Source organism: Musca autumnalis, unplaced genomic scaffold, assembly GCF_047663935.1.
Source record: "Musca autumnalis isolate F117 unplaced genomic scaffold, ASM4766393v1 scaffold_2, whole genome shotgun sequence".
NCBI classification, from domain to species: Eukaryota; Metazoa; Arthropoda; class Insecta; order Diptera; family Muscidae; genus Musca; species Musca autumnalis.
Genome location: NW_027411755.1, coordinates 147,486,274 through 147,497,166, shown reverse-complemented (window position 1 = coordinate 147,497,166; position 10,893 = coordinate 147,486,274). Strand labels below are relative to the sequence as shown.

General features: G+C 42.0%; 1 protein-coding gene across 2 annotated transcripts in view; it reads right to left on the bottom strand.

Annotated features, from left to right (window-relative positions):
- Nucleotides 1–2,375: 2,375 nt before the first annotated feature.
- cmet (CENP-meta) overlaps nt 2,376–10,893 on the bottom strand; it is a 48,346-nt gene continuing 39,828 nt past the window's right edge. For both annotated transcript variants that reach the window (XM_073969509.1, XM_073969510.1), the window contains 3 exons: nt 3,764–4,085; nt 3,164–3,690; nt 2,376–3,023 (listed from right to left, as the gene is read on the bottom strand). In XM_073969509.1, coding sequence (XP_073825610.1) covers nt 2,898–3,023; nt 3,164–3,690; nt 3,764–4,085 — 975 coding nt within the window. In that variant the 3' untranslated portion in view covers nt 2,376–2,897. The remainder of the gene's footprint in view (nt 3,024–3,163; nt 3,691–3,763; nt 4,086–10,893) is intronic.

Here is a 10,893-nt window from a genome sequence, read left to right as displayed (position 1 = left end):
ATAAAAATAAGTGAAACGACAGAAATTTTTGTCAAATTCATTCAATATGAGTGTTTTGAGCCTTCGACTGACTAAGTTTAATTGTAAAAAAGTATGAATTTCAATACAGAAATGGAAACTTCTATTATTAAATTTGCTGCCGGCAACGCAACTGGGGTTGGGTTGATATCCATAATCGGGCCCTTAATTCAATGGGTCTATCTTGTATTGCCACTAAACTTGAGTTGCGTTGTCAGTTGTCTCCGCGACTGAGACGAAATGTTGTACCATTAATGTCAACTCAACTGGGTGGTCGATAAACATGTTATCGATCAATGTCTTTTCAAACTAGTGACCTCTATTCGCCAAAAAAAAAAAAAAAAAAAAAAAAAAACATTTTAAAAATAATTGCGCTTTGGATAACTCTTTTGTGTATTCTGGACAATATTTTAATATTTTGGCTGAGTTTTCGAGCAAATTTGGAAAACAACCCAAGATTGGATCTTCGGATCGTCAAGTTTATTTTGCTGTCCCAAAAAATGGAAAGTTCGGTGGAATTATTTTTTAATGATGATGAATGTACAGGACATTGCATCTATTAGAAAAAATTTGAGGGACAAGTCGAATCCATTGGAATTGCCATCTGTACTGTAAGTTGAAGCTCATGTTAGAAAGATCTGTATAATCAGTAAGTTATTTCAGGACGAAATGGACCTCCACGTTTCATCCGCATTGGCTTGCTTTGGTTTCACCAAAAACCCGAACTCCTCGGGCTAAGTTTGGATTTTCACTCAGTTTATCAATTAATATTTCGAACTGTTGCTTTGTCGTTATTTTCACCAAATTGATACACAAAATTAATTAATGATGCAAAGAATCAATAGGTGTGTCTTTTTACGTGATAATTTGTTATAATTATTACGAAATGTTACTAAATGCTGTCTTTTTACACAAAAGTTCAGTAAAAGAGAGCGAAGGAGAGAACAATTTTGACAGTTGTTTGCGGAGAAATTGCTAAAAGTTGCTGAAAGAATTTTTCCCAGCAACATTTAGCAAGTTCGATCAGCTGATTTTTAATCATCTGCTAATCGTCAGCTGTTCAATGTTTATCTTATTTTTGTGGAAAAATACTATAAATATTACGACTCGGGCTTATTTATTGATTATTTTATTAATATATTAATTATTTTTTATTTATTTTGCTTAAAATTGAAGAACTTTTTTATTGCTTTGGAGTAATTTTTTCGTTCATGCATTGGCGCCAATGTTTTTGTTTTGGTTATCAACTGTTATCTTGCTAAAGTTTACTAAATGCTGTCTTTTTACTTTTTTCTCTTTTTTCGTATCAAAGAGTAAAATCTCTCTTACTCTCTGAAAAGAAGTTACTGAATAATTATTACTGAAAAAGTAAAAAGACACAACTAATAATTGTTAACAAAATGTTTATTTTTCCTTCTATTTTACTTCTTGTTTCTTCGAAAATGGTTACTGCAACTGAAAATTGGTGGTTGCTGAAAAATAACCGCTTCGTCAACTGATATTCGCAACTTCAGTTGAGAGTTGCCATACGTGAATCAATTTTGACAACTGGCAACGCCACTCAACGATAATTGTTATCGATGATCGACCCCCAAATAAAGAATGAATTTCGAAGCAAAAATGGAATTTCCTACTATGGAATTTGCTTTCGGCAACGCAACTGGAGTCGGATTTCAATGCATAATCGACCTATTGATCGTTTATGGGACCTTTCAATATTTAAACCTTGTGAGATTTTGACCTAGTTCTCACAAAAAGCTGTGGTTCAATTGGTTTGCTATTGTAACTACTCGCCAACCGCAAGTCATTGGGAATTTTTCCTCTGCAGAGAGATTCCAGTCAAATTTGCTGAAATTTTGAGTGTAATCTGTAGAGTGATTTTGAAACTAGTTAACGACAATCGTAGGTAAGTGGGTATTTTTAAGTGTCTTTAACTTTTATCATTAACAAATATTCTCAGAGTCGCTAGGGCTTTCCGATAGAAACAAAGTTGTTTATATATATTAAAGGTTTTTAATTTAATGCGTTTTAATTTTTCCAACGATTTTTGTCAGGAACGAAAAAAACACTGAGCTCACAATGGAGAGAATTCGGGTGAATCAAATTGCAGACATATTGATCAAGGAAAGGTGTATGCTATGTTGACGTTGGCTTCTTCTACACCAAGACAAATAGAGGATTCTAAACCATTTAAAACTTTCTGTGGAAAGAAAATGTGGAAAAAGGTTCGAAATGTTTCCTCAAATTTGTTTGCGTGCCTTCAAATCTGCTCAAAATCGGATGCTAGTTGCATTTCCTCACTTTGTTCATTTAAAACTGCCGAGATTGTGAACACCATCCAATAAAACAATATCAAATTTGTATAACTGGATGAAAAAATGGCTTACAATAATTGTTTTATTTTTATTTTAAACATATAAAATATATAAATTAAATTATTATTTTAAAAATAATGTGTAAAGAAAATAAATTAACTTAAACCGAATACGAAGAATTCATTACAAAGAACGTAAATATGTAAATACAGTAAACAATAATGTATGGATAGATAATAAATATGGTACATATAAAAAATTTTTTGGGGGGGACAAAACAAGTATAAGCATTCAAACGAATATGAATTTTGGAGGATGGCAAAAATTGTTTTCAAAGGAATAAGACAAGAAACAAACAAAATTGCGATTATTTCAATTGCATTCAAATATATATTCTATTTCAGTAACGACGACAAGCAATAATAACTAAACTTAAGTACTACTTAAGCAAATTACATAAAATGGGGGGGAGGCGGGTGCCCGGCCAGCTCGGAAGACCCAACGGTTTTGTAAATTAGATTAACACAAATTACATAGTAATAAATGCCACTTATAGATTAACAATTAGGATTGCCCAAGTTGTGAGCGCAGTCTCTGGATTTCTTCGCGGCGTGTATGTAGAACAATTTTTGCATTTTCATATTTCTCTCGGAGAATATTTAGTTCCTTTTTCATGGAATCGCATTGACTCTGAAATGGGAAAAGGTTTGATTAAAAAACAGGTAAGTATGAATACATTCACAACATTAAACAGTACCCTGTCTATTGGTGAAGTATATATTGATTGTTATTTATAAAAAAAAAGTGCAAACTTCAGTTTCAAAACTCACCTTCAACATTTTCATTTGTGTCGCTTCTAAAGTATTCATTGAATTGCCATCGGTATTTTCTTTTTGGGAAATTCTTTCTTCCAATTCTTTGATGCGACTATTGCGATAACGACAAATGTTGATTAAATCATTGTACTTGCCCTGTAATTTATTGAACGAAGTACTGATATCACCATCTGTCTGGGTCTCAGCATTGGTTGTGTCTGCTATCACAATAACAGGTGTAGTAGCAGCAACAGGCTCTGAAGCTTCTTTCTTCTTGTCCGTAGCTTGAGCGTGTATTTGGGCCTGGGCTTGTGCCAAAGCTGCCATGGCTTTTTCAGTTCTCACTGTCTGGTCATAGACTTTTTGTTTGTAACGTTTCGATTTCTCTTGCTCCTCTTGCAAACGTTTCATAAGAGCTGCTTTTTCATCTTTCAAGGGATGATTTTTCAATTCCATACTCAAAGCAGTGACTTGACTTTCGCGTATGAATAGATTACGTTCACATTCTTTGAGTTTTCGATCCAATTCTTCGCAGTTACATTCTGAAAAACAAAGAAATTATTTGCAGCATGAGAATTTATTTGCAAATACATCTGATTTTATTTGACTACTTACTCACTGGATCGGTCATGGTCTCTTTTTCCTCAGTTATACCACATCGGCGTTCATCGAATGTGCTCAAACGTCTATTTTTACGCTTATCGCTAATAGCTGAAGTATCCAAGCTCCTTCGTGTACGTGGGGAATTTGATGAAGTATTAGCTGTATCCATAGAAGTATTGGCCGATGATGTATTCATATTCTGTTTTTCCATATTCAAGTTAGTGATGGTAATTTCTCGAATTTTTTCTTCCAATGATGCTGTTGTTGTTTGCAGTGTTTCGATGGTGTTGGTTAGCTGTTGTTTCTCCTCGGCAAATGCATGTTCCTTAGTATTCTGTAAAAAATAATTTGGAATTGAGGGATAAGATCACAGACTTCCTTAACGTATATATGGTGTATGTTCTGACGTTAAATGAACAGATCGACAGGCCAGGTTTCTTCCTATGTGACTCTTATACATATATTTTTTGTCCGATATTACTTTCAAGTTATAAAAAGTACAAATCTAATATTGTTATATGATATGTCGAAGATACTTTCCTGGCTGAAATATATCAAAACCTGGACTGTACACCATGATAGTTTCAGTTATCCCCCCGCCGGGGATAACAATCTTGACGCGATGCGGGGGCTAGACGTCACAACACTCTCATTTAACTTCTTGTAGTGTTGAACTGGGAGGTTGTGACTGACCAAAGGTTATCCACTCTCTGTCACGCACCAACACGATGCACTAGAAACTCATAGTGCACCTCTGGACTGAGTGACACATATTTGGTAGCGATCTCCTACCAAAATAATGGTGAGATCCCCTAACACCGGGGTGTTATGCGACCTCGTGCTCATCGGTGTTCCAAAGGTTTGCAGTTAGGGTACCAACTGTATTAGAACGGAGCCTCGCTGATACCTGGGCACCTCAGCGAGTAGTTCAGCTCTAGTCATGGTAGTGGAGGGCTATGCCATGATCGTCCTCATCTCCCCCATTTACTCCTTTTTCTCATGGACATCAATTTTAAAAACTTTAAACCCCCCAATTCTAATTCACCCTCGGTATCGACCAATGCAAATAACCCGGACAATGATGCACCTCGTTCTAGTACGAACCAATCCCTGGGCGGGGACGACAATAAGACACTTGACGCAGTAAGTGACGCCATTAACCAGCAGAGCAGGGAGTTGCTCGATCTCCTAAAGGATAGCGAGACCCTCCGACTCAGCCAGGAGAGCCCCCCTCCATGGGACTGGGAGAGCTGGGAGGACGATGAGATGGATATCACAATTATCCCGTCTCAATCGTCCAAAGAAGTTCTCCCATGTGCCTTGGAGAGCTCAAACCTCGCGGTTGGGGATCCTGCTCCCGCAGGGGATGAAGTGTCGGTCAATTCCGACAAACCTTCCTTATGCAGGCAAGATGCTTTGGTTGAGGAGGTTACGGAGGAGGAAACGACGACGGCCTCCCCCCTTTCCCCTTCAACCAAGTCAAAAAGGGCCAGGCTAAGGAAGGATAAATATAATTATCGGAGAGCCGTGTTCTACTGCACGAAATTTATCGGCAGGAATCCAACTGAGGTAACTCAGGCGGAATTCAGGGAGATTGGGTTGAAGATTCAATTTGTGAGGCGTTTCGAAAGGAAATATCCTCACATTGAGAAACTCTTCCTCCCAATCGACCGAATCCCAACCCCTGCGAAGAATGCTGTTTCCAGCTCAGCGGCTGTGAAAAGAGCATCTTCCACAGGGACCTCGACTAAACCGATGGCGTCGAGTTGCTCGAGTCCTTTGCGGCGTTTCGAAGTTGGCGCAGGAAAAGACGCAGCCTCAAGCTAAGCAGCCGCTAAAGGCACCGCCTATATCGACTGCTTCGTCGGTGGCTGCGGCTGGACCTGCAGGGGATAAGAAGGGTGGAGAGCGAGCAGCGGCGACGATTGTGCAAAGGTCTGGTCAACAGACCATTGCAAAATCGTCTGCAACTGTCAGATCTCATTCTTCTGGAGGAAGGAAAGATGGAGCGTGGCACAGGGCTGACACGGCGAAGATGCATGTGGCGGGTTCGAGGGATGGCCCATCGACCTCAAAACAGAGCGGATCTTCGAGGACATCTGCGCAGGAATGCGTTAAGAGGGTTAGGTCCTCCGAAGATCCACATCCTGTTGCTAAGAGGGTGGTGGAGCATCAGTCGAACAACCAGGTGAAGTCCTTCGCAAAGGTGGCCGGTCAAAAGAAGGTAGAGAAGGCTCAACCGGGGAAGGCCGACCAAGCCGACCAAGGGCTGAAACCTTCTCAACCTACTGTTGAACGACCATCGGTGTCAGCGGGCTCCGAGGTGATGGTCGCTCCGGATGATCTTCGGGTAGCGATTATTGATAGAGCTGATCTGGATGGGAGGATCAGCGATTCACACTGGATAGAGGTGGAACGTCTTCTTAGGAAGATCATAACGTCCGACGAGGTAGACGCCAGGAAGACCGGCTTTAGAGGGCGCCTTTAATAATGTGAAACTCGAATCCATTCATTCTTCTCTAGAATCATTGGGTGTCCCCTCTATCCTAATAAACTGGATCGATAGCATGCTTAGAAGCAGGCTAATCAATTCTAATATTGGGGAGAGCTCCATCAGGAGATCTGTTACCAGAGGCACTCCTCAGGGGGGAGTTCTGTCTCCCTTACTCTGGCTACTGGTGATAAATGGGATACTCACTGATTTCGACAAACTAGGAACTAAGGTAGTTGCTTATGCGGATGATGTAGTCATCCTCATTAGTGGGAAATTTTTGTCTACATTGTCTGATCTAATGCAGGGAGCACTTGCCAAACTCTCACGCTGGGCGCACATCAATGGCCTTGGTGTGAATCCGGCTAAGACAGAGCTGGTGCTCTTTACCCGAAAAAGGAAAACCACCGAGTTCGCACCACCAACGCTGGATGGAGTACGGCTAAATCTCTCTAAGGAAGCGAAGTACCTGGGAGTGATTCTTGACCATCGTCTCAGATGGAAAAGGAACACAGAGGAGCGCACTAAGAGGGGTCTAGTTGCACTCTACTCCTGTAAGAACTCCATAGGTAAAAGTTGGGGTTTGAGACCGCATGTGATTCACTGGTTGTTTATGACAGTGGTCTGCCCAATTTTGACCTATGGATGTCTTGTTTGGTGGCAGGCCCTGAACAGCAAGCCAAACTTGTCTAGGTTAACTACTGTGCAAAGATCTGCTTCAATTCTAATTACAGGAGCAGTGAAGAGCACCCCTCAGGCAGCACTGAATGCAGTGCTGAACATCCAGCCTCTGGATATTCTTGTTCAGTACCAAGCATCCCGTAGTGCCTTGAGGCTCAAGGAGCTTAACCAGTGGCGCTCTTCAGGGTCTGGACATGCTAGCATTTTACAACAGCTAAGCAGTCAGATCGGACTAAGGGTTGGGAGGAGTGTAACCGATTACATTTCGCCTTCACTGGATTTCGATGTAGCGAAGGTGATTATCCCTGATAGAAGTGAATGGGAGCATGGCAGACCACTACCCGGTAGCCTTTCCATCTTTACTGATGGTTCGAAGATGGATGTAGGTACTGGAGCGGGGGTGTACTGCGAAGAGCTAAACATTAAACGCTCGTTCAAGCTTAATGCAAATTGCAGTGTTTTCCAGGCTGAAGTCTTCGCAGTATTGAAGGCCTTAGAATTAGTAGCAGGAATGACGGACAACGCAGGCAGGACAGTTACAGTCTATGTAGATAGTCAGGCTGCCCTTAAGGCGTTAGGATCCTACACTATTAAATCTAAGATCGTTCAAAAATGCAGGTCCACCTTAAAAACTTGCAATTTAAGCGTCAACCTTTGTTGGGTTCCAGGGCACTGCAATGTTGAAGGGAATGAGATTGTTGATGAATTAGCAAGGCGAGGCTCCCAGTCCTCTGACCTTATGGTAGAGGACTATGTCAAGCCACCGCTCTGCTACTTCCTCGGTAAACTCTGCCAGCTCTATGCAGAGAAAACCGTAAGAATTTGGCAAGACGCACCTGGTTGCAAGGTGTCGAAGTCAATCTGGCCGGCAATCTCAGGGCGTAGAACTGCGTCCCTTCTCTCACTTTGCAAGTCGGAAATCAGAATCGCTACAGGGGTCATAACCGGCCACTGTAGAATAAGATCTTTGACTTGTAAGTGGGATGATAACAACATTGAGTACTGTAGGCTATGTGAGGATGAGGAGGAAACGGAGACAATCGAGCACCTTTTATGTAGATGTCCTAGACTGATGATCAAAAGGCATAGACTATTTGGTGTACACGTGATTGACTCTCTGTCTTACTTCTCCTCTATTGACCCTACTATCCTGGTGGTTTACTGCAAGAGTCTAAAGTGGCTCTGGGGCGGGTCAGAACAGGCTTAGCATAGTATAGAAAAAATAATCTCTTTCTTCTTAAAACAATCTGCTACTCTCCTTCACAATTACTCATCCTTCTTATTCTTGTCTCTTTTGTCTTAACACTTTCTCCTTCCCTCCTTTCCATCTTTCCAACCTAATCCACATTCTCCTTCCACTTAGCTCACCATATCATCATCATCATCATCTGAAGGCCCACAGCACCATTCAGAATACAATCTGCACTCTCGTAACATCGTACAGCATCGCCCATAGCACAAAAAAAAAAACACACTACACCATCAGCACTCACGCACCACCGTATACCGTATGCACAAATCACCATATACCCATCAGTCACACATCACCACAATCTGTAGTTACGCAACATAACACATGCCCGCACATAGAAAGAAACACATCACACTTTCCGCTACACATCTACTGTGAATCTTCTTTTCAACACTATCCATCATCTATCCATAAAATCCACAACCGCACACTTCATCATCATCAATAGCCTTGTATCATCATATGCAGACAAAGGACAACATTCAGAACATACATCACAGCACATGACTCCTGTACACCATCATCACCACACGTAACATCATACAACCTCATCGATTACACACAACATATCACACTTCCACTTCACATCATCACCATCTACATTCACACTTCACCATATAGCCGCATCCATAATCACTTCATCAATAGCCGACTTAAACCCACATCATATCACAACAACATCAATAGTCAGGATGATCACAATGGACCTCAAGGTCTCCGAGTGGAGAGGCTGCCAGCACGGCAGCTGCGCATCCTAAACCTAACCTAACCTAACCTTCAGAGACATCACCGCTTCGTAGAATTGCCCAGAAAGCAGAAGGGACTTTTCGAGACAACATCACTACTATATACCTGCTGGTCGAATACCACAAGTGTGACCACATTTCCCAGCAGAGGCGACATGCCTAGCCAATGAGCGTGATCAATACCACGGCGGCGGGTTCTACGATACCAGATCGACCCGGAACCGCACTACTTCAGCGTTCCGGCCAGCAGCTGCTACCTCTGTGTATATATGTTTTTATTTGATTTGTTTTGGGATCAGCATATCCCGAAATGCCAGCTCCGGATTCTTGGTTCGTGCCGGGACGGAGAAAATCCTAAGACCGATATGGGTGTGCTCGGTTTGTCACATTCTCATTCGCTGCACTCAAAACATCGGTGAGATTCAATAGATGTCGGAAGTAGGTGCATCTCAGGGGTTGCTTCGGACTCGTCTACGTAAGGGACAACGACAGGGATGCTGCATGCTGCGTAAACACAGCCCCAGTGAGTCGTCAGAATACGAAACTCCCCCCAGTATCCCCAACATGACTAGCTATCTCATTCCACCAGTCTTTTCAATAGATCGCCTCGCCTCTAATGACCCGTACATGGAACGTATGGGAGTAGCAGTCAGGTGTGGAACTGACGAAGAGGTACCGTTTCTTAACGTATAAATCCCGCCGATTAATAATAATGAGAGACTCATCATGACTTGTGGCATTCAGTTCTTGGAAATGAGCAGAGAGATATAGATTGTGATGAATAAGCAGATGATAGCCCCACGTTTTGCACTAATCACCGATTCAGAGAACTGTCGAACCCTTCTGATGTTCGGGTAGCAGAAGGTACATTATCACTACTACAGCCTTCCTCTCTATATGTTGTGAAGTGACCATTTCCAGTGAAGACCACATTTCCAGCAGAGACGGCGCGACTAAAAATTATCGTTTTGAGCCCTAGCGACTCCAGAGTCAGATAGTTATCACTGAAAGTTTACAGGTTAGTCCGTGAGCATAAGTACCTAATTCTTTTGAAGATTTGCCGCAGCATTACGCTAATTTATGCAAAGCGTTAGACTCTGACGGTATCTCCTCCTTGGTAATGTGGAAACAGCATGATGAGCCGGGAGTGGAGTATCTCATCGAAGTTCTCAACCTGTCGCTAGCCAGCCACATCGTACCCGAAGTTTGGCAAAAGGGTAGAGTGTTCCGCTATTGAAGGCAGCCAAGGATGCCAGCAAAAACAAATCTTACCGACCGATATCGCTTCTCTCGCCCGCAACGACTATTAAGGCGTTTCACCTTCCAAGCGACAAAAATGGCTATCAAGTTGCCGGTCATCAGAATGGGTTTCCATTCTATAAGACAGTGTTGGTGGGGCTTGACTTATCAAAATCCTTTGATATAGTTTGGGGTGTTTCAGGACATCGAACAAACTACAATCCGGCCAAGTTTATCGCCAGTCGTACTTCAGGAACAAGTAATCGAAGTCTAATAGAGTGAAACAGGGTGTTCCCCAAAGTGCGTGATATCTCCGGAACTGTTTAACCTCTGTATACGGATGATTGTACGATCCTGGTTTCGGTTACCCTTCTAAATGTCATTTGTGCCACTGTGCTCACCACATGGACTGCGGAGATGAGCACAGAGTTGAATGTCCTGATCGATGGTAAAAGGATTCCGAACACTTAATACCGAAAAATTCACATTCGACAGTATGTCTACCTCGTCCGCGTATACAAATTCTTTCTGCGGCAAGTTCTGGCAGACCTAACCTAAGCTAAGCGGAGAAATGTGGTGCGGAAATAAGTGCAACGCGATGGAAAACTCCTGAAGTCATCCAATCATTTAGCTTCAAATCTGAGGCCGTCCTTAAGTGCAGAACAGCATTGGGAAGCTTGACAAATGTTTTTCTACTATGCTGGGTATCAGGACAGTAAGGACAACGAGAAGG